The sequence below is a fragment of the Gallus gallus genome, chromosome 19 (assembly GCF_016699485.2).
Source record: "Gallus gallus isolate bGalGal1 chromosome 19, bGalGal1.mat.broiler.GRCg7b, whole genome shotgun sequence".
Lineage (NCBI taxonomy): Eukaryota > Metazoa > Chordata > Aves > Galliformes > Phasianidae > Gallus > Gallus gallus.
In genome coordinates, this window is record NC_052550.1 from 6,320,687 (window position 1) to 6,347,510 (window position 26,824).

At 50.6% G+C, this 26,824-nt stretch overlaps 2 protein-coding genes across 19 annotated transcripts in view; both read right to left on the reverse strand.

Moving 5' to 3' along the window:
• The window catches only part of FAM222B (family with sequence similarity 222 member B), a 30,183-nt gene extending 7,603 nt beyond the window's left edge, over positions 1 to 22,580 (reverse strand). For 2 of the 15 annotated variants that reach the window (XM_046902386.1, XM_046902384.1), the window contains exon 1: positions 20,773 to 21,088. Coding sequence is in view for 10 of the 15 variants with exons in the window: in XM_046902373.1 (XP_046758329.1) it covers positions 7,241 to 7,361 (121 nt within the window). In the remaining 5 variants the exon portion in view is untranslated. 15 annotated transcript variants of the gene reach the window in all.
• Positions 1,442 to 26,332, reverse strand: ERAL1 (Era like 12S mitochondrial rRNA chaperone 1). Of its 4 annotated transcripts, none has more exons than XR_005840852.2 (12): positions 26,222 to 26,332; positions 25,901 to 26,029; positions 25,699 to 25,826; positions 25,530 to 25,607; positions 25,184 to 25,230; positions 24,763 to 24,824; positions 24,191 to 24,303; positions 23,674 to 24,063; positions 23,318 to 23,467; positions 22,958 to 23,038; positions 22,478 to 22,667; positions 1,442 to 1,549 (listed from the first exon to the last, which is right to left on the reverse strand). XR_005840852.2 is itself a non-coding variant. In NM_204239.3 (11 exons), exons 1-11 carry the CDS (start codon positions 26,307 to 26,309, stop codon positions 22,545 to 22,547), a joined length of 1,389 nt encoding a protein of 462 aa, NP_989570.3. In that variant the 5' UTR covers positions 26,310 to 26,332; the 3' UTR covers positions 21,275 to 22,544. The 4 variants fall into 4 exon arrangements, 1 of the variants encoding a protein (NP_989570.3); XR_001469377.4 differs by lacking the exon at positions 1,442 to 1,549 and adding an exon at positions 21,275 to 21,493; XR_001469376.4 differs by lacking the exon at positions 1,442 to 1,549 and adding an exon at positions 21,275 to 22,393.
• Positions 26,333 to 26,824: the final 492 nt, after the last annotated feature.

Genomic DNA, 26,824 nt, shown 5'->3' on the forward strand with positions numbered 1-26,824 from the left:
AACAAAGTGGGAGAGAAGAGCATTACCTCCAGCCTGCCAGCTACCTCTGTCCTCAATTCCTTCCACCACAGTGCCCTGAGCCCTTCACCCAGCACTGCTTTCAGCACGGGGGTAACTCACCCTCAGGAACAGCACCAGGTCAGCACGCTGCCTTGCAAGATGTGTAATTAGCAAGTGCCTAATGGTGCTACCCTCCTGCAGCCTGCACAATTTGCTCTCAGGACAGAGTGTTCCAATCCACCGAAGCCTCACGTAACGCATGGACCCGGGCACGGCCTCACCACAGCAGCCTACCTTCTGAATACGCCTCGTCTGTTCAGCGAAACTCAAACTGGCAATGAGAAGGGAAAGCAGGGAGAGCCCAGCTCCACGCTGTCTAATGAAGTCCTTCAGCAGGGAAAGGTTTTTACTACTGCCACAAGTGTCACTGCAATTAGTGAGCCCGTGGAGTGCACGTGTGTACGTGAGCGATGTCGTTCACTGCTGGCAGGACTGGTACCTTGAGAATGTCATCCTTAATTGCAAAACTAGCTTACCTATTTTCAGTAGCATCACAAATCTCACCACGTTAACAATTTAGCTATAACTGGAGCGTTAATTACTTGGTTTTCAAGAGCAACGAGTCCAGGAGCAGAGAGAGGGTGCTGAGATCTCCCAGTGCACATTTCAAATACAAGGCTACAGCCCTACAAACCACAAACACAGACCTTATGTGAAATCCTTGGCATCTCTGCTATTTCAGCTGAACAACCACAATGCAAGTTCAGTGAGAAAGAGACAGAGTCAGATTTAAAGCAACTCTAGCCAATAAACTTGTATTCCCAATGCAAGTTCTTCTGAATATACAGGTTCCACTATCAAAAAAAGGCTGAAGTTATTGCACACGAGTTATCACACTACTCTGCAGACACATTTTCAGAGCACCAGAGACACCAGAAAGAAGAAGGAAACTTTGAACTTAAGTAATTTGGGTGAGATCACTAATATTTGCAGCCTGTGCCCCAGGTACACAGAACAGAGCTGACCTCAAAGGGTTTGCATTAGCCTGATCCAGCTTTTAGTGGTGCCATTAGATGAATGGAAACAAAAAGGAGTGGGGAATAAAAGTTGTGCTAAGCAGCAAGTCAAGGAGCACGCTTCTAGCACAACATGTTTTCAGCAGAGGCAAGAATCTCACAGAAACCATGCCTGCATTTTGTCTTGCTGTGGTTAAAATTAACCTTTGTCAAGCCTTGCTGCACACACGTGAACCTCCATAGCGATTTCGCATGGCCGTTATTGATGGATGCCCTGAAGGCAGAACTGAACTCAGTCTCTAGCACTGAATAGTTTTTCCGCTGTACCCTAAATGTTTGGTTTCACAGCTGTACCAGAGCCAGATTTAACAGTTAACCACATCCTGCAGACAAAACGTCACTCACATTTCTGAAGTCCAGTGTTCATCTGCGTGTAAGAAAGAAGCTGAAAGGAGAGGTCACCTGGTCCTGGCAGACAGGCCAGCATGGCAGACAGGCACTAACACAACATGGGCCATTCACTCCTCTGCACACTGCAACAACAGAGAGACAATTCAAAGTTATAATACAAGGAGGAACACAGAAAAGAAAGGCAGAGAGCCACTGCTGCGTGAAGGCCTGACCAAGCACAGATGCACGTCACCTCCGCATCTGGGGACAGCAATGAGAAGTGGGTTAGAACTAAAATATCTCTGTTAAAACTCAAATACCTTGGTTAAAACTCAAATAGCTGCCTCATTCTCCTCTGCTGTCTGGCACATGGGGTAATGCATAAGTCTACCCTTGGATTGCAAAGCTGGTTGCTCCAGGTGGTAAGGAAGCCACCACGGGGAGCAGGGAGCTGCTGCCATCCGTAGCTCAGCACATCTGGCACCAAAGCTCAGACCAAAGCACCCAAACTCCTGAGATATCACCACACAGCAACGCTCCCACCATCAGTGTACAAATTGCTGTTCCAGCAACAAAGCCAAGTTGGGCTCCAAGTCTCCAAGTGAGCCACGCTAGAGATATCAGCTGCCTTCTCCTTGCCCTCATCCCCCTAAGTATCAGTGCTGCTGCATGCAGAGACACAGGTCACCATGTGAGAAACACACCTGCACCAGCAAGCTGCTCCTGCAGACATATCATCATCTTAGGCAGTGTCAAAGGTTCAGAAAGGATTGAGGTGGCAATAATGTTTTTAAAGGAAATATCTGCCTTAAAAAAAAAAAAAATCACTATAAAGTGGAAGCATAAATTCATTCTCTGAGCCTGATTTGCAATAAGCAAATTGATGCCATCTAGGTCACTGCTGAGCATTAAAAAAAGGAATTCAGATTTGCACAGAAGTGCTGACCACACTCCATCACTGAATTCCGTATTATAATTACAACTGTGCTCCAATTCTTGTTCTCTATTAATATCTTTTCAAAACTGCTATCTCAGTAGCTGACAACAAACACATTCAGAAAGCTGTGAACCAAAGGGGGGAGTCCCCATCCCTGGAAGTGACCCAGAGCCGTGGGGATGGGGCACTGAGGGCCGTGGTCAGTGGGCACGGTGGGGTGGGGACTGGGGATCTGAGAGCTCTTTTCCAACCTGACTGTGTGATTCTGTTTTCTGCTCCAGGCAGCCCAGGGCATCCTGCAGGGAGCGACTTGGGGTTCATGGGTGGCAGAGAAGCCCTCTGCAGAGGGCTGCTGCAAAGCCTTACCACAGCACTTAGTGAACATATTTCTATAAAAACATACAGAATTTGCTGGCTGGTATCCAAAGTTCCGTCCTGCCTCTGCCAGATCCCACGCCAGGAGGGACCTTCAAAAGGCAGAATAAAGCCTAGGTGTAAAGCAACTCAGTGCTAGTAGGAAACGTCTCATACACTAACACAGTTCTATCGTTACATAAACAGACCCCATACGCAGAGTTGCTGCCAAGTTCTTACACACAGGAGTGTCTGAGGCTCTCAGAGGCCTGACAGGGTAAGCACACAAAGGAAACACTCCCCACAGACCACCCCCAGCCAGTGAAAGATGGGAAACCAGGCTGGTTGAGACGAAAGCAAGCTGGCGAAGCCTAAAGTTAGATTCACGAAAGTAAACACGCGTGGTTGAAATTCCGAGATTAACCACAGGGTTGTTCACCAAGCTGGGGGTGGCAGGAGCAGCAGCAGCTCCCCACACAAAAGGAAAGCTCCAAGCTGCTCCACGTTTCCAGCACCACGGGGTCCCGTGAGCCGGGAGAGGGCTGCCCAGTGCATGTGGCCGACTGCTCCGCTCTGCTGCTCCTCCTTACTCACGAGGCGGCTGCGTGGGATTCCATCACTGCTGCTGGGATTGGTGGCAAACCCTGAACGTGGGCTGCACAGCCCGAGGTCAGCATGTAGAAATGCTGCAAGCAAACCCCAAAAAACAAAGGTGGGTTGTAAGGTTTCTTTGGTACAAATGTTCGCAGCAGCTTGCCAGGAAACACAAGTGAATCCAGGGCAACCTTCATGCTCCAGGGGAACCTCGGTGTCTCATTTACCCCCCAGCAGGCTACTTGAGACCAAACGAGACTCATTCCTTCTCCCTCTCTCAAAGTAACCTAAATACAGAGGGCTTACAAATTGGTTCACACCAAGCTGGAGCCCCCTGACAGCAGCTGCTCCCTGCACACTTACCGCAGCGTGCGCCCGCTCGGGGCTGCAGAAGAGCCAGACAGAATCTCACCGGTTCCTGGAGCGCAATGAGCTAACCACACCAGCTGGTAGCTCATCCTCTTAATGTTTTAGAAATGGAAAACTGCATAATAACGTGCAGAGAGGCACTCTGTAATGGGAATACATCACAGCAGCAGCGGTGTATTTGGGGATCAAGAATTAGGAAGGCTGAGCAACGGGAGTGGTGCGGCGCTCCGTCAGCATCCAGCAGCGCCGGACCTCCTGGCTCTCCATGCTCAGGTGGACCTTTTGCAGAGCCCTGCAACGGTTTCAATCAGAATCAATTTCTGCTTCTTGCAGTTTAATTAACCATGATTTTGCTCATAAACCATTTTGCCTTTGGGGCTGACCTGCATTTATAACTTTACTCAGGCAGCAAAATCCAACGGTTTGGAGGGGAGAGCGAGGAGGATTTACACGCACGTGGCTCTGCTCTGAGCAGAGCTCTGCTCACAGGGCAAGGGGGAAAATGAAGAAGCCTTGGGGCATCAGCACAGTGCTCACATCACACTCCTCATGCCCAAAGACTGCCACGGAAGGCTTCCAAGTGAGCAATTTGAGCAGGATGAAGTGCAGGAAGAAAGGCACCATCGGTTCCATCAGACCCGCTCCTGGGCGAAGCAGCACAGCTCAAGGTTACGATCCCCGACTCTGAAGAGCTGTTTTTAGGTTGGTCCCAACAGATTACTTTAAACCACAGCGTTACACATCTGCTGAGAGCAGAACAGTTGGCTTTAATTGTGCGATGGGTTTTTACATAGCTTCTGACCTTTCATCTAATTGAGGCCTAAAGAAGAAAAAAAGAGGAAAAGCTCTACGTCACTGCAGTTATTAAAATCCATCAAGCTCAGACTTTAGCCCTGGGATAACCACAGCCAAAAAATTGACTTGCAAGTAATTATCACTGCTATCTGCAATAAAAGTTAATTGGACATAATTGAACTAAAGCCCTAATCTGAATGAAGCTGTTGCTGGCAAGAAGCCTGCTCCTGCCTGCACTTTGCAAATGAAACTGCTAGCAGTATAACAGCCCAATCACAGCACGATTCCACACGCTGCTCGTTAGCCGGGCTGATACAGCCACCAGCAGGGCTGTCCTCAGCCAAGAACTGAGCTGCTGCCCGTGCCCAGGCCATGCTGGTGGCTGGGGAAGCGAGCCTTACTCCTAACTCCTGCTGCTTCACCTGCTTGTGTTTGGCATTTCTGTTACCCAGCAGACCAGAAAGCAGCAGTCATCCCCCCTGGACTGCTTCAGAACTTCCTTCCAATTGTAATTATTAACACGCTGTCCTGCACCAAAGCAGAGTGAGGCACTTCACACACATGACTAAAGCCACACGAGCGCACTGAAACGGGCAAAAATTGCTCACTGCTCATTCTGCAGAGGCTTAAGGGGGTTTTGGACCAGATTTGTGTTCCAAGACCGGTCTCATGATTATGGAGCTAGCCTATGACAGGGCAGACAGAGGATGTATCTGGCTCACCACAGGTTCCTGACGTCATTTTGGATGAAGCGTTTAATCACCCCATGCCTACGCTTGCTCCCTTCTAAATGGATAGCAGTGGGTGACAGTCTTCTACCACTGAAGAATGCTACGGAGATAAATTCAACTGCAGAACATTCAATACCACCTTGACGCCTCACATTACATTTACAAGGTCAAAATCCGGGGAGGAACTGGAATCAGACCACACTGCACTCCTCCACTCCATTTACTCACCACCGCTGCTCTTCCTTCTCATTTGTCAAAGCAGAATTTTAGCTCGAGAAAGCTGGAACAGAGAACTAGCGATATAAATTCCCTTTCATGACCCAAATCGGTGGCTTATTTTACTTCACTCAAAGTCTATCACCTCTTTTTAAGCCTATTTTTAGATTTAACTCCCTGTTTTGCAGTGTGGAGGGAGCTGATGGACAAGGCAGCCAAGAGGAGGTCCTGCCAGGTGTGGCAGCTCTCTTCGAAGGGCAGGAAAGATGCAGAAAAGACAAGCTGGGACATCTGCAGTGCCTGGCCACGGCTTCAAAGGAGCATTTCTGGCAGTGCTTGAAACACATACACTCGTGGTCAGTTATGAGACAGAGGGAGACTACTTACACTATGGGAACTTAAGCAAGAAATAGGAAAATCAGCCTGCCCGTACTCAAAGCAATTTGAATAACTCTGAATTTGCCTCCTCTGAATTTTTACTACGCTGAAGCACTCTGACCTTTAATTAATTTTCCTTCGCCTTTTATATGGTAACTTCCAACTCCGAGGTTTTCAGTGCTGTATCAGAGGGTAATGGGGATGAAGAAATAGTCTGGGATGCATTTTAGTTCTGTTTCGCAGGGCATAAATCTGCATTTGGGAGAGAAAGGATTCGACAGTCCAACTGCATTAGCTAGCACTGGAGCCAGGTACACACAGCACTGCCACTGGAACCACAGCCTGCCCAGATGTTGGGCTCGGATTTGTATTTTCAAAATGCAAAAGCCTCTGCCAGCCCCTGCAACTGCCACAGGAGACAGCACTGATTTCAGCAAGCAACAGAGGGGAGCCAACAAACATTCCTTCCTCAAAAGCACCCATTATCCTCAGGGCAAGCTACAGCCACCTTCTTCCTACATGCCTGATTAACATCTATAATGTCACAGCGGCCGTGCTAAAATGGAGGCAGGCTCACCAACACGAGAGCACACACTTTTATTTGAACACAGTGGCATTAAGGTTAGCTAGGATGATGTGAATACAAAGCAAACCCGGAGCAGCCCGGCGATGCCCAGCAATGAAGCACTGCTCCCACCAACAGCCCTTCTCTGTTCTCACACACAGCTTCCTTCTGCCCTCAAGTGTTAAGAAGCTCTGCTGTACACAGATCCCCTTCCCAGAGCAGGGTGTACAGCTGGAACCTCAGCACCAGCACGCGTGCTGCTCTTCTACGTGTTCAGGTGGCTGGGAGCAAGGTGAGGTCATCGTTCTGCAGCTTACTGCCTGACCAAGGAGCTGCATGGGCTGTGTGCTCGTTGTACACTCAGCTGTAGCATCTCCTGACATCTCCTCCTGCCCTGCACTGCTCTGTAGAGGAGCACAAAGCTTCACTGAGTGCCTGGGTGAAGGGGGAAGGAACACAAAATACTTCCCACCTCCACCGTTATCTTCTCTCATTCCACACTTCCCCTAGAAGAGCCCAGGACTTAAGTCTTAATCGTGACTTACAGAAATCCTTATGGCTGCACATGACAGACGAATGACAGCTTTTCCTTTTAAAATATGAGAAGTTAGAGATTATGACAGTTCCTCAAGCAGGGAAGTGGCTCCCTTCCTTTATTACAAGCTGATTATTAAAAAAAAAAACTTTATCAGAGCCAACTTTGAACATATTTTGCCTATCCACAACACACAAACAACAAACCAGATGTGTTAGAGACCGAAAAATGTGTTTCAACTCCTGTTTTAAAAATAGATTCCCTTGAAAATGAGAAAATATTTGCAAATAAGATAAGGCGAGATGAACATGCAAAGCAAGGAGCAGAGCTCTCACGCTGAGACAATGAGGAGTGACTCACCCAGGGCCAGGTGCTGAATGAACACGTGGGGTCCGTGCTTGCTCTGTGCTGGCTGTGCATGCGTCCCTCGGTGGGACACTGAGGTTCCTGCTGGACCCCAATAAGCAGCTTGGAGATGCATCTGTGACTGCAGGCACAAGACAAGCTGCCAGGGGAACACTGAGCACAGACAGACAGACGCTGCCGTGCCCAGGATGGCATTTTCCTCCCAGCTCCAGGCGAGGTGCCGGCTCCTGCTGGGGCGTACCGACACAGAACTCTGCCCTCACCAAGAGACTCAAAGGTTATCTCGTGGCAACTCAGCAGAAGAAAAGGACAAGAAATAAATTCTTTTTTTGTGCTACAGTAAAGAAGTCTGTGCTTTGCTCCGTGCTTTTCCAAGGAGCACAACAATCGGCCAGCGGCACTGCCAGCTGCTCAAACAACGACAGGGAGAGCAACACAAGCTATGCAAGGTGCTCAAAGGCCTCTTCACAGTGCAGGAACCACAGATCCCTGTCTGCAGGCCCAGCAAAACCCTTCAGAGCAATCTCACCCAGTGGTCTGTGCAGCCACAAACACATCAACCCCAACAAAAACCCACACACACACATTTGTTTTTTTCACAGTGAGGCGCAGCAAATGAATTGCAGACAGGACAGAGGTACACAGCTGTAGCTGTTCTTCATACCCAGACCACTGCTTTTCCAACCACAGAGTAACCAAGCTAGTCAACGAATTCTAAAAAGTAAATGTTTCAGCCTTCAATTAGCTGCATTAGTACTGTTTATAACCGTGTGATTGATAAATGCTCTACAGAAGCTGTAATTAATGTATTTTGCTCTTGGAACACATACTGAACCCCTTGGCACTCGACGCTTAATGAAAAGCAATTTATCAACTTGCTTTGAATAGCTGAATCTGACTTCTTAACATAGAGAGCTTTGCTTCAAGTGCTCCAACTCTGACAAAGCGATGTGTATCCCAAACCTACAAATGCTGTCAGACACAACTTGGATTTTGACAAGGATGACAATGACCAGAATGCTCATCTTGCTGAGAAAGAGGCTTTTTAGGACAATCCTCACCCCAGCAGTAGGTCTGCAGATGTGCTGCTCCAGCACGGAGGTTACAAGTGTGTTTTCAGGACACTGGACCAAGTTTGAGGCCAAACAGCACTGACACACGTGGAGGAGTGGAAGCTCAGCGACTACCAGCCTGGACATGAGTTCAGCTGCATACAAAGCAAGCAAAAATAAAGTGCTTACAGAGTGTTTGAATGCTAATTTCTCAAACGGAGAGTTGCTTTGTGTATTTGACATATGCAAAAAAAAAAAAAAAAAAAAGAAGAAGAAAAAAAAGCCAACCCAGCATTTAGGAGAAAAGGTTTGACATCACAGAATGCTATGTTGGTATTAACTGCTGGGGGGATTAGCCAGCCTTCAAAGCCTGAAATCTAAACTCACATTTCTGGAAGCACAGGCTGCAAGTATCCAATACAGAAATTGGTCTGCGCTGCATATGGTAGCCTGAATGTAAGGATTACATATTTCCATTGCACGTGCACGTCTGCTTCCCATTCCTGCAGTGTCCTGCCCTCTTTCATTTGTCTTTTGATTCAGATAAAAGCCAACGCAGATCCTAACTGCTGATACGGAGAAAGGTGCAAGACACAGTGTGCCTTTGGATAAAGGAAGAAAAGGACTTGGGTCCAGACTGCTAGAGCATGTCAAGAGATTGTCTTTGAAACTACAAAACCAGAAATGAAAGCGCTGCTTTTATATTCGATTTGATCAAAGCAACTGGGGGTGGGGGGAGAAGAAATCACATCCTACAGATGCAGGCTAAATTTTAACTACTTCACACATAATGTGGGACCAGCTGATCCCATACAGGCCTAAAGAAAGAGAGAAAACAAAGAGGTAAAGTCACTCTAGCTCTGAATGTGCTCCTTCCACAGATCGCTGCTTCAGGGTCTGCCAAAGAGCAACAGGAACCCATTTCAAAGCAAGAAAGACACAGGAAGCATGTACCCAGCCAAGGGCACACACTGTGAGTCTCCAGCAAAGAGCAGAGCAAAAGCTCCTGGCAAATCAGAGGAAACACACTCAGAATGTAACGGCTTTTTGGGTACATAACCTGTTACTCCCTTTGTGACTGCACCCAGATCTGACAGTGAGACAGCAGCAGTGTGTGAGGAGCCTCCGGAGGAGGGCTCTGTGCTGCTCAGGGACAAGGAGGGGATTCTGCCCAGAGCAGCTGCTCTGATCCATGCTCGGCACAGGGAAAAGGTTTCACCCCCCCCCCCCCAGCTCTGAAATCTTCCAGGAACATGAGGGGTTAAAAAGGAGACCCTGATGAGAAGGACAAGAACTGGAGACTGCAAAATAGGACCGAGGATCTGTTCCTAGAATCTTCAGGTGACACCCGGCAGTATGGAGAGCCCCGTGCTGAACTCTGATTCTCCCTATTGTGCTGTATGTTCTGATGGATGCTCAACACGCATCCTGGGGCACCTTGTGTGAAGGAAATCTTGGACCTTTTTCATAAAGACTGCTCGCAATTATGGACTGAAAAGCATCTACAAATCGCAGCCCTAAATCCGAAGCTTCCTCCCATCTTGCTCCTTCCTTAACTGAATGCCTCCTGATTGTGCCAAAGCAGAATATTCAGACCTCAAGTCTAAATAGCCCGGGTGTTATGCTGACGGTGTCTCTGGAGAGAGGAAGAGAAGTGAGGACAGATTTCCAATAGCTCAGATGCTTCTCCATAAGAAAAGCTGCTACACAGCGAGAGTGATAAATAAAGAGGGAAAGTAACACGCCAGAGAACTTCTACCAAGGTCACACCAGGCTGCTGAGCACTACCCATCTGCAGGGAAGATTTAGATACCCATTTAACTACGCAGATCCATTTGCTTGTTGGCAGCAACAGTCCTCATTAAACCAAACCGGTTCTAAGCGTGAAAGGGAAGATGATATTAGCTAATAAATACAAAGGGAAAGCCAACAGACTTAGTCCTTTGCAGGACAACAGCCAGGCAACAGGAAGAGCACGCACAGGGGTGACATGGTGTGCCCCAGCCGGACAGGAACACGAGCACAGCCATTCAGGGTTCCAGAAGCTATTGCTGTGCCCTTATTAAGAGTGTTCCTTGCCTGTTTCAGCGGGCTGAAAGACACGCTGGGCACAATTTCAAGCTATGACAAAGTGATCTTATCACTTCTGTGCTGTACTCGCTACACAAGGCCCTGATTCAGCAGCATGTAAAAAAAAATCTTCATTTGCATGAAAAGCACTCTGATCACAGAGTCTTCTGTTCAGCAGCCCCCTTCCCATCCCCAGCTCAAGATGCACGCACTGCTGGCATTTTGCTGGTGACTAAAGGGGAATATTCTGCATATGCTCTCCACGTTTTAATGCAATCTTTTCCTAAAATTTTAACAGTATTCTCAAACAACACAAAAGCTGCACACATTCAAACAAGGCAAGCGCTGCCAAGTGCTTTCACTGGCACTTTTAGTAACTGGGCCACACAAAGGACATTTCATACCAACGCACAGGAAAACAAACAGCTCCAAAATGCCTTTGGTGCTCAACAAGTCCAGTCTTTTCCAGTCCGCCTTTACAGTGTCATGACACACAGCACTTAAAGAGGATAGATTTGAAACTAAAGGAAGGTGTAGCCATGCAAAGAACAATGTTCTGACCACAGTCAGATTAATCTCTGTCGTGGGAAACCAATAAGAACCTCTATTTTGTTATCTGTTGATACAAAGAGACTGTTAAAGCTTAACTATGTTAGGAAACCTGTTCCTTTGGACTAAAGCACGAGCTCAACGTATAGAGGTGCAGACGTCAGTCATTGCTTCTCGCCTGATTCTGAGGGAGAAAGTCCACTACCGCAGCAGCTGAACACAGGATCCAGCAGTTCCAAGCCCTTCTCTGGTCACTGTAGCCACTCCTGGCCCCCTGCCCCATATCAGGTAATAAACACCACCTCCCATGAGCCAGAATGCGTCACGTCCCACGGACACACCCTGAAACCACATCATTCTCTCAGCCAACTCAGCCCAAATATCAATACCTTCTGTCCAGGCAGCAGTGCGGTCCCCATTGAGAAACGTTTCCCTTCATGGTCATCCAGCACCGAAGCATTACGACGTCAGGCTGACCCGGTGCCCTCCCGTCCCTGCCAAGCATCGGTGCCGGCGCACGCGGCGTTTTGGAGCTCTGCTAAGCTGCTTTGCCAGCAATTTGTGGCCTGGTACAGTGTGCGAGCGCATGGCCGCGGCCCTCACAAAGAGCAGACCTGTAAATGACATCTCGAGGATTAAACTGATTGAGATGCAATTTGCCTAGCAACCATTCATTAAGCAGAGTTCAGAAACAGGCCAGCAATCTATTCCACCTCCTTATCTGAGCAGTAAACAGATAGCAGGCTCTGCTGCGTCCTCTCTCCTCCGGCTCAGACAAGGTGCAAACACATTTTTCAGAAGTTTCGACTCCTGCAGCAAACAGCAGAGAACAATTGTGCCCTCCCAGCTCACCAGCACCCAGCAGCTCCGCGATGACAATGCAAAGCACACACAGGGAACGCAGCTGCAATTCCCATCTCCCCGGTGTTTTCTCACGTCCAGCACCAAAGCCTGTCCTGATCTCACACACAGCCGCCGCAATTCTTCATCACGCAGCACTGCTCTCTGATAGCTGGAAAAAAAACTCAATAAAAATCTTATTCCCCTCCTTCATCTTCTGAAAGGAATCGATTGGCGCTCCCGAAGTCCTCAATATTGCCCCCCCCCCACATCAGAGAAGGAAACAGAAATCACACCCTCCCTCCCATTAAGCATTTCTTCTCATCAAACAAGCGAGACAATGCCAGCGTCGCCAGCAAAAACCAAAGCAGCTATTTCAGCTCCAAGGATTTCACTGAAAAGATTAAGCGAAATCCTGATTTTGTGTGATTGCTTCCCCGTAAGAAACATCTGACAATATCCTATTCTGCTCCGAAATGAAACAACAAAATGAGCTCGGACACATTTCATTTAAGACTATATACCTGAACGGCTTTCCTTTGGTGAACTGTTCTTCTGGGAAATCACTGTGACATGCAGCACGCTATTGCAATTAAATATGCAAGAAAGAAGAATTAAACTGGCAATGAATAATTAATAGCATATAATACTACTTCATAAGGAAAGTCTGGCTGAATATTCCCACAGATGAGAGGTACCTGAGCGCATGGCACATTACGCCTGCCAGCTTTACTTCTACCATAGAGCCCAAGGCCCCATGATGCTGTGGCTGTTGCTGCTGGTCATGCCTCTTCCTCCTCCTCCTCCTCCCCTCCTGCCCACCAGGGCCCAGGGAAGCTCCAAGACAGACAAGCATTGCAATAGCTGTTGCTCTGCTCATCTGCGTTTCAGAGTTACCAGGCTTTCCAAATGCTACCATTAAAAAGCGTACAGCAATTATCTCACTTCCCAGTAGAGAATAAAGCAAGTGTGATGCAACGACTACTTATAAGATCATATCAGGCTAAGGTTGGGAGGAAAAAAAAAACAATTGAAAAGGGTTGCAAAAGCAGAGGAATGCAGCTTACTTTCCCAGAACCTCTCTTAATGAGAAAGATAGCATCAGCTTGCCCAGCAGGCCTTCCTCCTTCACATTTACTGTTTTGAAGGCTACATCCCTCCTGCAACCCTGCCGTATCACCTTCCAGACAACATGGCAATGGAAAGCATGCTTTCCTTATTAAGAGAAACCCTAAGTCCCTTTAACTATTATGTACCAAAGTCCTCATCAAATTGCTATTCAACTCTAAGCCTTTTCTTCTAGACATCAGCCAGGTCAGCTCTGTGCTAACCAACACACCCATTCCACACCTTGAGCTGGAAATCCTCAGCTCACTACGTTTATCCAACAACATCCTCCTGCAGAATAGTAGGTTTAAGGATGCATGTCTGAAACCCATCTGCTGGAGATTGTTAAAGGAGGGCTGGGCACTGCTATCTGCCTGCTGGAGATGACAGCCCTGCAGCCAGACATCCCCAGGGCCTGCAGGACTCAGTGCTCTTCTCCAAAGCAAACACAAATTGGGAGTCTAATCTCCACAAAGGCTGGAAATATGCTAGTTTAATATTAATTTTCTATTAAAAATTAATAGGATTAAATGAAACTCGTGAGCTGGCAGGCACCAGGAGCGCTGCCCCTCTGGCTGCCCACAGGGCCAGATGCAGAGAAGGATGAGGATGGGTTGCAGCAGTGCTGCAGGACTGGAGCTGCAGAGGAAGGGCAGCTGGGGTCTCAGCGTGTGCCACAGCTCCATGTCAGCCCACTGCCAGCAGTTTGCCCCTGCTCTACTAAAGGCCCTCTGTTAGCACTGCCTGGCACCCGCCCGCCCTGCAGGCTTTGGGATCCCCCACAGCTTTCAGAGACCTCATTGCTGTGTGAGGTGGGAATGGCTGCTGGTGCCTTCCTGAGCTCTGCATGCACAACCTTTGGCTGGATGGCTGTAAACTCTGACCTTACAGCATCAGTGCACACCACAGCAGCACACCACATGGTCCCAGACACACATCCTGCACGTCAGGGGTCAGATGTGGGCAGGAGGCTCTTGGGAGCACAACAAGGTGTGAAAGCACCAACTGGGATGCCACAAGTCCCAGGGAGATGTTCCCTTCTCTGATCCTTGCTCTGAATGACAGTGGAGGCCCTAAGCTCATCCTGGTGACCACAGCTGGTCCCACCTTCACCCATCTGCAGGCACGTCCCTTTCTGACTGCCGGAATGAATCACCTTGCCAATAAGCATCCTGCAAACATCCAGAGTTTACATAAGAGAAGTTTAACCTTCAGTTCCCATTAATGTTAACAGAATGAAAAAAAAAAAAATGAAGCACGACACAACAAAAAGGTCTGTATCTGCATTTCTAATTATACAACTAAACGCAGCACGTGGTGGTATTTCCAAGCACCTTGTTGGTGATAAAACAGCAAATGGACTACAGCTTCCATTTTGAGGAGTGGCTGCAAGAGCAAACAGCACTGAGGTTGTCAGCAGTAAGGCAAGGATGTGAGAATTAAGGAAAATAAAGTGGCATACTTAAAGGATGGTAGCAAGAATGTTAATAATTAGAAGAACAAGTCACCTTAAAAATGTTAAATTTCATGATCTCTCATACTTTTAATGGCTTAGCCTACTTTTTCCAACCTAATTTGCATCATCCAAATAGACCTCCTGCTGGGAAGCATTAAAATGGCAGCCCCCCATGGAGACAGGCTCCCTTCACCGAGCCAGTCTGAAGGGCTAATAAGTATTCCTAAAAACATTTTAAATCCATTAACGATGTTTAGTAAACATTTATTGAGAATTAGTGCCACTGCCAGGGTTGGCCTTACCACATACTGCTAGAGCGTTTTATAAAGAGGCGAAGGTACCCCCCCAAAACACCCACAACCATCTCCAACTCCCACCCAAAACCCAAGGGTTCTCACACTCCTGCTCTGCATCACCCTAATAACTGTCACCCCGAGGCACGAAGCATTCTCCAGGATCAACCAAGCAATGCTCCACAGCCCCTGGAGCACTCAGCTGGAGATGGGGGGGGCACGAGAAACACGTGGAACACCAAAGGGGCACTGAAGCAGCAGGGCACCCAGCACCCCTACAAGGAGAAGGAAGGAACAGGGCTGCTTCTGCACTGTGTTTGTGTGGGATCTGCACCAAGGGCTGCACCTGGCTAATGCCCGTCTCGACACGTTTGGGTGGCTGAAGGACCAATTTGCTCTGCCCTCGGCAATTAATTCAATCCCCTGGATAAAACAGGCTAGTACAATAGCAGTGGAAACCTCCCTATTACTGCTGCATTGAACATGTGGGTGCTGGTACAAAGGCACGGTGCTTTACACAAATATCTGAGCTGTGCATTATCCTTTGGGCACCATCTGCACACAACCAGGTAGGGTTTTATCTAATCCCTGGAAACTCGAATAAATCATTTCCTCCCTATCTGTGATCCTGACAGAGACAGACGCTGCAATCTGCGAGCTGACGAGTGCAGGCTTGTCTGGTTAGCAGAAATAAAATTATATCTGCATCAATATCTGATATATTTTTAATAAAAAATACAGCAAACCAGACCCTTAATATTGAAATAATCTCAGCCTGCGCCTCCCTAACCCACAGGAGATATCTACAGTGTTACAGTGCCAAAGTAAAGCTGGGATTGCCGCTGTCATTTCACCAGCGAGAGATGCATTTTAATGGTCAGACATAGGAAAAGCAGAACCCCACAGCAGCCCAGGGCCAGGGATCCCACAGCACACCATCAGCAGAGGCACCCATCCCATGGGGCAACGCAGCCACAGCTGGGATAACACACTGCCAGGGGAATGCCTCTCTGCCTCTGAAAGTTACCAAAGGGCAGGAAATAAATGGCCCAGCTCCCCCCCCTGCCTGCTGGCTTTTATGCGCTTTTGTTGGAAACGTTACATCAGAATAAAACCCAACTTAATTGGCTCTTAAATAACTGAACAGCCACTTTAATTTTATTTCAGCAGCAATCAGTCATAAATCACGCCGCCCAAGCTCCAGCACGGGATGACAAGTAAATAGAGCAGAACATACCGAAGCAGGATCTGAACACTGTGCAGTGAAAGGTGATTTTTCTTAAACCTGTGCATCGCCATTTAATGGACATCACAAAGGCAGCAAGGCATCAATACCTGGAGCTCGAACCTGTCAGCCCTGCACGCTCCTTCGGCACCAACTGATTCGCAGAGCCCAATAAACGAAGGATCTCTGTAAGGTGGAACTGCTGGGATTTAACCACAGGTGCAATTTCCCCCATGCACACTAGGTGGAAGTATGGAAAACCCTAATTTGTTCCGTCTTGACTTAACTGGAAGCGGTTGAAGTGTATAATAGCACCTGTCACCGCAGGAGGAGTCTTTTTTGTCCTTCACCTGCAACTTCACCAATTGATGAGCCATAAGCAAGATGATGCCCGGAACTATTAAGCTGAGATGTGCTGGAAATGAGTGGCAAATGTGAAAAAACAGACATCAGAAATATTAAACTGTATCATCATTCAGACTGATTTTAAAAACACATTCTATTTCCAGAGCATTTAAACACCCAGTGCTAATGGGAGCCATCAAAGAAATGGAATTTGCATTTTAGAAACATTCAGGTTATTTTCACGACTAACAGCTCTAAAAATAGCACCTTGTTAAATAGAAACAAGGGACAGGAAGGTGCAAAAGGCTTCAGAAACAAATTTCTAGAAAATACTGGGGGGAGCAGGAGGAGAAACAGCAGCGTGGGGTCTTGCAAAGGGATCTAAGCACAGATCAGAGCAGCAGAGCACCCAACCTGCCTGGGATTACATTACACAGAAGGCTTCTGGAATGCATGGTAAAAGTGTCTCGTTCCAAAAGAATCCATGTCTAAATTTAAATACCGACAGAAAATCTGGGATCCAGCAGGGAAACGCCGGGAATTTTCCCAGGAAAATGCCTTGGGAAGAGCTGCCTCCCCTTCCTGCTCTGCCCTTCCCCTGCATCGATTTTCCTCCACATTCATTCACAAATGCTCAGCCCAGTAGTGAACGATTGTGAACGATTTAAAGTCAAAGGATGCAGGAATTACTGGCTCCAGGCAGAAGCTGAGGACTTCCCTGCATCCGAATCAGAATGGAAGTGGGGGCCATGGGCCAGTCAGCAAACACCCCCATTTCCCTGCCCACAATAAGGCTCAAGTGCTCACCCTTATCCCCCAAACGGCTCTTTGCTCACACAAGCACCAGGCTTTGTCTTTGCAGTCCTCATTTAAACTCAAGACAGGGGAGCAGAGGGCTGGCTGCAGCTGGCAGGAGCCCGCTCTGCTCTCTCAGTGTTTGTGCAGGAGGTGCAGGGCACGGCCCCACCTGTGCACCACGGCTGCTTCCTGCTCAGAGGGGCAAAACCTGCAAAGAACAGCAACGGAATAAAAGGATGAATGAAGACGAATGACTTCTCCGGATCATGAAATGATAAACTGGGCATGAAGGACTCCCCTCCCCATCCCACCTGCAGGGAGGAACCAACCCCGCATAGGAAAGGGCAGGCTGGTGGCTCTGCCATGCTGCAAAGCTAAGCAAAATGACAGCAAGAAGAAGAGGACAGGATGCACCAAGGAGACAGGGACAGGAAACACAACTAGCCCACAGCACTCAGCACCCACTTATGCAATGCTCTGAAACAAACCGTTTTTCTCTCGCCCTGCCCTATGGCTGCGATCCATTCCTCTCTGTGCACCGGCTGAGATGGAGTCATGGGGGAGGCAGAGCGTGGCTCCCACCTCAGCGCTGGGCATTAAGGACAGGGAGGTGGCCAAAGGGTGAGAGGCAGCGCTGGCGAACACTGCCCGCATGATCGCTCCGCGTGGCATCACATCACCTACCTCCACTTGCTCTCACACGCTTCCCCAATTAGAAACGAGCAGAATCTGACTGGAAACAACACACAGCTCAGTTGCTCCACGTATTCCCCAGCACGATGCTCTCTGTGTATGATGTGAAACTGCACGTTGCAAAGCTCCCCAGTTTTCACCCCAACGTGCACCTGTTGTACTCAGTGCCAGCCCAGCCTTCCTCCCACCCAAACACATTCATTGGATATTATTCCTGGGACCAAACATCACCGTTTTCTTCACCATCCCTGGGAATCCGAACTGATCTCCCAATGCAACGTAAACAAGTCCAGCACTGGGAATACACAAACTGAGCATCGTTACTGAGCGCAACAGGAGGACAATTGGAAGCATACAAGGAGCACAGCACGAGCAGGGAGCTGTGAACAGACAGAATGCACCGAAAAGGGGTCTGTGGGGTCTATAAACCTGGATCAACCACAGCCTAAAAAGGGGTCTACGGGGTCTGGATCAACCACAGCACTGCTTTTTTAATGCAGCTTCTCAGAGAGCTCCCACACGCTCCTAAGGCAATTATTTAACAGTTCCAGCCGTCTGTTCAATAAATCAAGCGAGTCAGGCTTTGGCTTTGCTCTCAGTGGTGTATTTAGTAATTCCATAAATCCCCGAATCCTGGAAATTACTGAGCTTTAGAGAAACACAAAATGGACATTACTTCATCACCCATCTCCATAAATCAGCACGGGCTGGGGGCTGCAGATGAGGGTGCCCGGCGGTGTGGGACACAACATGCTCCTATAGGGCACCGGTGCTGCTTTGGGGCTGTGGGGTGGGAGCAGGTTGCCAGCAGCACCCATCTCCTGCCCCGTGCCCATCCGGGAGCGGCTCGGGGTCAAAAATGGGGAAGAAGGCAAGAAAATGGAGAATGGACAAGGCACGGTGCAAAGTGTGGTGCTTGGAGAAAAGGGAGAAGTTCCCATCCCATGTCCAGGTGCATCAGCGTGTGATTTTACATCTGTCTGCATTTCTGGACAACACAGATACTTTAGTTCTTGGGAGAAGCCTTACTTCAGCTCTGCTAACAGTCCCCGGGAGCAAACGTAGATAAAATAGTGATCTATCAGAGGACAACTTGAAACAAATACAAATAAGACTTAAATCAAGGCAAATACCCAAGCTACGGAAAGCAAGGGATCAAAAACACTGTCTGATTAAGCGATGTGCACTCGGTGCTAAGGGCACTTAGTCATTCACTCCAGAAATGCCGAGGATGAGAGGGGGTACGCTGGGTAAGGTCACCGTGTAATGTCAGCACCAAGGCAGAACTGAGCCTTGGAGGATTCCAGCACCTGCCTTTTCTTTCATCTCAGCACAAAATGAGATCTACTTCTTTACACTTCAAAAGCCACGACGTGCAACAAATAAGATACACACTAAGCAAGGAGGCACAGAAAGCGCCAGCATCTTTCAGCAATCATCTCCCCCATGTCATCCATTATGTCAGATCTGTCTATTTTTACTTAATTCTTGTTCCATTGCTATGCATCCTTGCTCTCCAGGCCATCAGGCTGGTTAGACTTGAACTCAATATGGCTTCTTAAAATAGTTGAGAAATATCGCAAGTCTTCCCCACAGCTTCGTGCATTTACTTAAATGAATTCGCTTCCCAGTCAAAGCAGCTTCGCTTCTCCTCGTGTTTCTAAACCTCTTTTCAGCATCAGCCCTTTCTGCTTTCATCAATTCAAGGAGCCTCCCGCGAGGATCAGTCCTCTGTGACAGCACAATGCTGTCAGCCGGACTCACAGGAACGCTTTTCAGTCGTATTTTTAGAAGAGAAAAGAACGAAAGCCCACTGAATTTAATCCCTGATGGATTTTCCCACTACAGACCGCTCCCTATGTATCTGTGATGAGAAACTGCAAGCGCTCTTCAAGTTTGGGTGGAAAAAACCTGCTCAGAAACACGCACGGTGAAAGGGAAAAGCAGCTCCTGTGTATCTCCCTGCTGCCCACGTAGGAGCAGCCGCAGGATTATCTCAGCCAGCTACTGAACCAAAGTTCCTACAGCACACACCGTGCAGCCCAACACCCAGTGGGACCCATCCTGTCACAGAGCCACCACGGCGCTCCAGCACTGACATCACTGGGGAACCTGAGCTCCTGTACTGAGAGAGGTGCTGCCAAGGAAACAGAGAGCTGCGGTTTTGCCATAAAGAGATTAACCATTACGGTAAGAAGTTTTCCAAGTGAACACGCGTTTTCTTGTGACTTCAGTCGCGAGAAAAGGAGGAATAATTAAAGACACCATAAAAAGTCAGTGCGAGGCTCTGAACCAGCCCGTGCAGGACCTGGGCTGTGTCTGCAGCTTATCCCCAACTTGTTACCAGCAATTACAGGCAATGTCAGCGGGGTGACACGCACCCAGCAGCCCACACAGGTGCGCCGTGTGTGCTGCATCACCAACAGCTCTCCAGCACCTCTCTGTGCCGCAAGGCCATTTTGATTGCTTTTTTCTCCCCTCTGCGCTTTGGCACGAGCGCGTTTCCCGTGAAGGTGCTTCAAAAAGAAAGAATCCTCTGGCAGGAAACAGAGCGGCTAGCAGCGCCCTAACAATGGCTGCTGCAAAACCCCGCTGCTGGCGGGCAGCGGCCGCACAAAGGGGCCCAACGAGCCCCTCCAGCACAGCGGGGCGGCCCCATGGGGGGGTGCAGAGGTTGGGGGGGGGCACTGTGTGGTGAGCGCTGGGGATTCGCTCCCCGTGCTGTGCGGGGCCTTCTGACAGAGCTGCCTGGGCCTTCCCGCCCTCATAGCCCCTCAGGACCCCCCCGTGCCCCCTCAGCACCCCCTCAAGAGCCCCTCAGAACTCCCAGTATCCCCTCCAGAGCTCCCCGCGCTCCCTCAGGAGCCCCTCGGCACCCCCTGCATCCCTTCAGGAGCCCCTCGAGAGCCCCTCAGCACTCCCAGCACCCCCTCAGCACCCTCTGTACCCCCTCAGCACCTCCCGTATCCCCTCAGCACCCCCGGCACCGCTCCCAGAACCCCTCAGTACCCCCCGCTCCCCCTCAGGAGGCCCCACGAAGGCCCTCGGCTCGGCCCAGGCCGCGACTTCCAGGCCTCACCCCCACGGCCGGGCCTCACCCCGTCACCCACCACCTCGGAACCCGCGCGCGCTCTGTCGCGACCCTCCTTCTATCGCGACAGCGCCTGAGGGGCGGCGCCGGGCGGTGGGGAGATGGAAGTGGAGAGGGAGGGGGGGGGGAGGGGGCCCCGGGAAGGACAATGAGGGAAGCGATCGCGAGGATTTAACCCACGTTAAGCTCCCGCCCCCGTCTCCCCGCACTTACTCTCGGTGCCCCTGCCCGGGCCTCATGGCGCCGCCGCCGCTGTGCCCGTGCCGGCCCCGCCGCTCCCCTCCCGCCCGCTCTACGCCGTGGTGGCTGCGCCAGCCGCTGCCGCGCATGCGCGCTGCCCGCCAACGGCCCGGCCCCGCCCCGCCCCGTGCGCGCACGCGGAGAAGGCGCCGCCGTTATAGCGCCCCCTCGCGGGCGCGGAGGGAAAAGCCTCCCCGGGAGGTTGGGAGCTCCACTCGTGGCGATCGCACCCCGCAACGGCGAACGGCGCTGAAATGAACGGAAGCTTCTGAGAGCCGTCTCGCTTTATCCGCGCGATTATTTGAATACAACGTGCTGGATTTATTGCAAGGGAAGGCAAAAACACACGGGTGAGTTGGATTCGCGGAACGCTGGTGTTAAAAGGGGGAGGGAAAGGCGGCGCTTGCTCCTTGGAGGCTTTTTGGGGTGGATTTGGGGGTGAGCTGATGTGGTATTGCTGGCTCAGTGCAGGCTGGTAAAGCGGCCCCCTGCAGAGGGACACCGAGCCATTGCTCAGCAGGGTCAGGTTGGGCGGAAGCCCCCAGCAGCCCCCCTCCTCCAGCCCAGGGGTGCCCTTAGCACAGAGCTCCTTCCCAGCACCCCCTGTAACACACAGCAGTGCTGCAGTACAGCCTCCTGAGGCTGATCTCAAACCCCACCTGAGCTGCTGTTCCAACCACGAACCTTCCTGCAGCTCGGCCCCCCTCCAGCTTCCTATCCCGGTGCAAAGAGTAAGGGCTCTGGAGTAACGTTCCTGCAATAAACTATTCAAGTCCCTAAGAAAAGGGGCTGCCATCTCTCTGTGTATGAAAAGCGAGTACCTACGCAACGCTGCTCGAGGCATCTTCAGGCCCAACCCCTCAGCTTTCATTCATCAGCTCAACTGCCACATGGATGTAAAGGCAGGACCCAACTGGGTACCAGAAACAAGCCGTGTACAGGCACAGACCCTCCTTTGGCAATACTGACTCCTCAGGTAGCCGTGCTCACACCCGTGAACTTCAACAGAGTACAGGGCAAGGAGCACTGCAAAAATGAGACCACTGTGTGGGATGGGGGAGCCTCTGCCTCCTGCCTTACCCCTGCTGGAGTCACTCAGCCTTCAGAAGAGATGATAGATGGGTGCTGATAACCCTTCACTGCGAGCCTTTGTCTGTCCCTCACGCTTCAAAGAATGACAATATTCACCCCTCCCTTGTTGGGCCACACTCCTGACTCAACTCATTCTGGATTTCCAAGCACGAATACTTGCCAGCAAGGATGTAGGGCACAGCCCTGAAGAAAACAACTCTGTAAATGTGCTGGTACTGCACTGAGGGTACTGTGATGTGCGTCCCCAGGTTCCATACTGTAGGTCTGAAGATTTTATTACCATCTGGGCCATTTCCCTAAAGAATAACATATTCTACTCCAGCCCGCTATCTTCATTCCATCACCCTCTGTTCCTGAATTAAACAAAGGTGTTAAGATACCTGCGGCAGCAAACAGGACGAGTTTCTCCACATGAGCTCAATGGCAGTCAAAACCTACACGAAGAGTTCAACTCTTCACCTCCACCTTGAGCTTCAGGCGGATATCACAGAGGAAAATGTTCATCAGGTCCTGCCCGGCCTCCTGGGCGATCCTGCTGATAAGTGCACCTCTTCTTCCAATCAACATCAGCTGTATCAAAACCCAGACAGAACATCATCACACTCAGCCTTTCTGTGCGGAGGAGTCATCCAAGAAAACAACAGTGCAGATGCAGAAGGACACAGAATACAGCAGTCAGAGGTGTCCTAAAACCAAGCCATGGGAAACTAATGGCAAGGTACAAGCTGCTACTGACCAGAGACCTAGCTCTTCTCAACACAGAGCCCAGAGCCATGGCAGAGGATGTCTAACGCAACAAGGACACACACATGCTGGATACAGGGAACCTCCTTTCATGCTCCCCAGCTCTCTCCTCTTACCTTATGAGACTTCCTTGGGACCACAAGGTTCTGCACAATGATGAGCTCTCCGCTTGGCCCTTCCTCCCACAGCTCTGTCACCTGCAAAGGAGCACAAACTCAGCAGTTTGGCACAGTACCAAAGAACTATGGGTGCCACTCTTTCAGAGACAACAGCTCAGCACCCTGGCACAGTTGCATACATGTAGACCCACTTAAAACACAAAAAGGGCCCCACTAGCTGATGTGCAAGTCCCAAGCCAGGCCACGTGGCTTGTGAAGTCTCACAGATGTCACAAACCCAGAGGGTTTCTCATCACATAGCCTGTTATTCCCAACACAGATAACTGGAAGGCAAGCCTGCTAGCACATGCCTCCTACCTGAGTCACACCATAGGGGACTTCCAATGGCAGGTATTCCAGTATCTTCTCCCTGATGATATTATCACAGATCTCATGAGGTGACTGGCTGGTCAAGACCCTGCTGTGGAACTCCCACGGACCTGGCTTGGCTTGCATCAGGAGGTATTGCTGTCAGCACAAAATACATCACACCCATCAGATAACACGCGCACATTGCACACATTGACAGAGAACAGTTCCCCCAGCATGGGTCCACCCCAAGGGCAGCAGCTCTGCTGTTCCTCACAGGAGGAGCAGCTCAGTATGAAGCCCTGGGGTACAAGGCTAAGTGCACACCAATTTCAAAGCATAACAGAAGTGCAGAGCACAGTTACCTTCAGCGTATCCACCTCCTCTCCATTGAGAGCTGCCAGCATGAAGATATCCTGGAAATGTGGCCAGCCCTTCCTATTTTTCTGATCTCCATATTTGTAGGGCTTTTGCTCTCGTGCTTCTGTATCAAGACTGGACTCAGAAGCCTTCACATCGCTGCTGTTATCCAAACTAGAGCCTTCCTGTGCTTTATCTGTTTCCAGCTGACAAGGAGACTCCCGAGCTCTACTCTCAGGTGGAGGAGTCTGAGTGACTTTAAGAACAGTTTTTGCAGGAGAACTGGAATTATATTCAAATTCAGACCTCACTTTCAGTTTCTTTCCATTTACAATTCCCTCTGTTAGCTCATTTATAAGTCCCAGCAGGATGATCTTCTTCTTTAGCAGATCCACCTAATGTGAGAGAGAGGCAGCCGTCAGGAATTTGTCCTAAACAAGACCAGCAAGTGGGCCCTGGCTCTGGAGGAGCTGGAAATATCTCCCCAGCATCAGTAGTGGGAAAACCAAGCTCCTCACCTACCTTGTTCAGAACCAGGACACTGGGAATGTGGAGAAACTGAGAAAGACATTTCAGCACCTCCAGGCTCAGAGAGTTTCGTGTCCAGTGGTCTGACACGTCCACCAAAACCAGAACTGCCAGGAGAGAGTGAAGGAAAAATAAGGAACCTACATTTTCCAAAGGTTCTTTCTAAGCTTCTCTGTAGCCTGTGTTTGAATCACTTCCCTCCTGCCATTACTCCACTCACTTCTACAGGGCAGCATGCACATGTAATCCAAAAACGGTGTTTTAAATGATAAAACAACAAACCCAGTTTACACATGCTGTCCTACAAATATCACACATGCTAAAGTACAACATCCAAGGCCAAGTATTCACTCAGCTGCCTCCGTTTGCCATCAGACAATTCTAATCCCCTCCCCTTGGTTAAGTAATTCAGTTTTTTCAATGCCCTCCTCGCTTCTTATTCACACTCCCAGGTCTGCCTTTAGTGCCCAGTAGTGTATAGAGATACTACAGCTGTAGCTGTACTACAGCACGTTTCTGTGGCAGAAAAAGGGTTTGGCTTCAAGCAAGGGAAGTTGAGTGCCCACCTAGATCTGCGTGTTTCATGCTGTCCCACGGGTCTGTCAGCATGGCCGCCTCTAGCTTATGCCTGAAAGGCAAACACAAATGAGAACCATAGACATGTGTTGGACCACAACAATCTTCCTTCCCCCAGCAGGTGTGGGAACAGCACTTTCCATCATCCATCATTCCACGCAGAGCTGCCTTACACGTTTATACCATCCTTCACTGCAAACACACACACAGAACCAAAGAAAACAGGGCCCAAGGGACTCCCCAGGCTTTGTGTGTTACTGAAATAGCAACAATTAAGAAACCCAGAGATCAAAATGAGGCTAAAAATACACATTCCTGCCAATTCTACAAACTCACACAGTGGAAATCACTTCCCGTTCTCTCAAACCTCAAGTGACAGCACCCCATCCTTCCCTACAGCAGCAGCAATACCTTTTGGCTTTCATGGGACTAGTGAGACCAGGCGTGTCCAGAATGATCTAGAAAGAGAAAAACCACATTTTCTAAGTCCGCATGCAGTTTTAGTTCTGCCCCTAACTTACACCAATGGGATTAAACACAACCACAGGATGCAAATGAAAAAAACAACACAGAATGGTTGGGTTGTAAGGGATCTCAGAGGTGATCCAATTCCAGCTCCTGCCGTGGGTTGGCTGTCACCCAGCAGCTCAGGCTGCCCAGGGCCCCATGCAGCCCGGCCTTGGGCACCTCCAGTGATGGGGATTCTGCACTCTGCTGCCCTGGGGCACAGCACCACCTCTGCAGCCTGGAAGCTCACCAGCTGTGTGTCCTCATGCGTGATGACACCGCGTGCTTTGCATCGGGTTGTGTGCACTTTCTTCGAGACTGGGAAAACCTGTAAGAAAGGAGAAGCATCTCACAGCCACTACAGGTAAGAAATAAAGCTGATTGAACAACCCGAACTCGGCCATCCGCGGCAGTTCTACCTTTCTGCCCAAGAGCTGATTGGAGAGCGTGGACTTCCCGGCGTTGGGCGCTCCGATGATGGCAATTCTCAGCACTTTGGGCTCTGCGGGCTGGTCGGGACGGCCCCGCACCATGCGGGCCTGCTTCTCTGCGGGGGGAGAAGGGGCTCACGCGGTGCCCTCACGCCGTGGAGGGGCCGGGAGGGCCGCACGCTGCGCTCACCTCTGCTGGTGGCCACGGGAGGCGGGTGCCGGCCCAGGGCCGGGGTTGGCCGCTCGCTGGGGAGGCCCAGGATGTGGCCCAGCGCCGAACCGCTCCCGCTGCAGCGTGCGCAGCTCTCCAGGAGGACCGCTGAAAGAGCGACGGTGTAAAACCCGCGAAACCGCCCCAAAACAGAGACGGCCCCTTCCTCCCACCTCACAGCGTCCGCACGGCCCCTCCCGAACCCTCCGGGTGAGCCCTGGAGCGGCGCGGCCCGCCCTCGTGTCCCCCAGGCCCCGGCCACCCCCGGAGCGAGATCCCGGCCGGCTCCAGCCGCCCCACCTGCACGCCGTGAAGGCGGACCAGCCGAAGCGGCCCTGAAGGCCCAGCGTAGGCCCCGCGCCACCGCTGCAGCCATGGGCGCCGCCATGTTGCCCCGCCGCGGGGCAGGCCGGGAGCGCGAGCGGCGGCCGCTCCTATTGGAGGAGACGGCGGGAGGAGCATAGAGAGGAGGGAGACGGGGTTAGGGCGCCGCCCTCCGCAGCGAGGCCTGTAGCGCCCCCTGCTGGCCGCACCGCGTGGCGCCCGACGCGGTCAGTGCGGGCGGCGGCGCAGCGTGGTGCGCCCGGTGCTCCCAGTGCTCCCAGTGCTCCCAGTGTGCCCAGCGTGCCCAGTGCTTCAGGTTCTTCCAGCGCTCCCATTGTGCCCGGTACACCTCAGTGTGCCCCGTGCCCTCAGTGCTCCCACTGTGTCCAGTGTTCCCAGTGCCCCCAGTGTGCATAGAGCCCCCGGTGCCCCCAGGGTACGCAGTGCTCCCAGTGCCCCCAGTGCCCCCTGCAGCCCACCCCAGTGCTCCCTCTGTGCTCCATGTTCTCTGCAACTCATCCCGCTGTCCCCCACAATACTCCCCAGCCCATCCCAGTGCCCCCTGCACCCCTCAGTGCT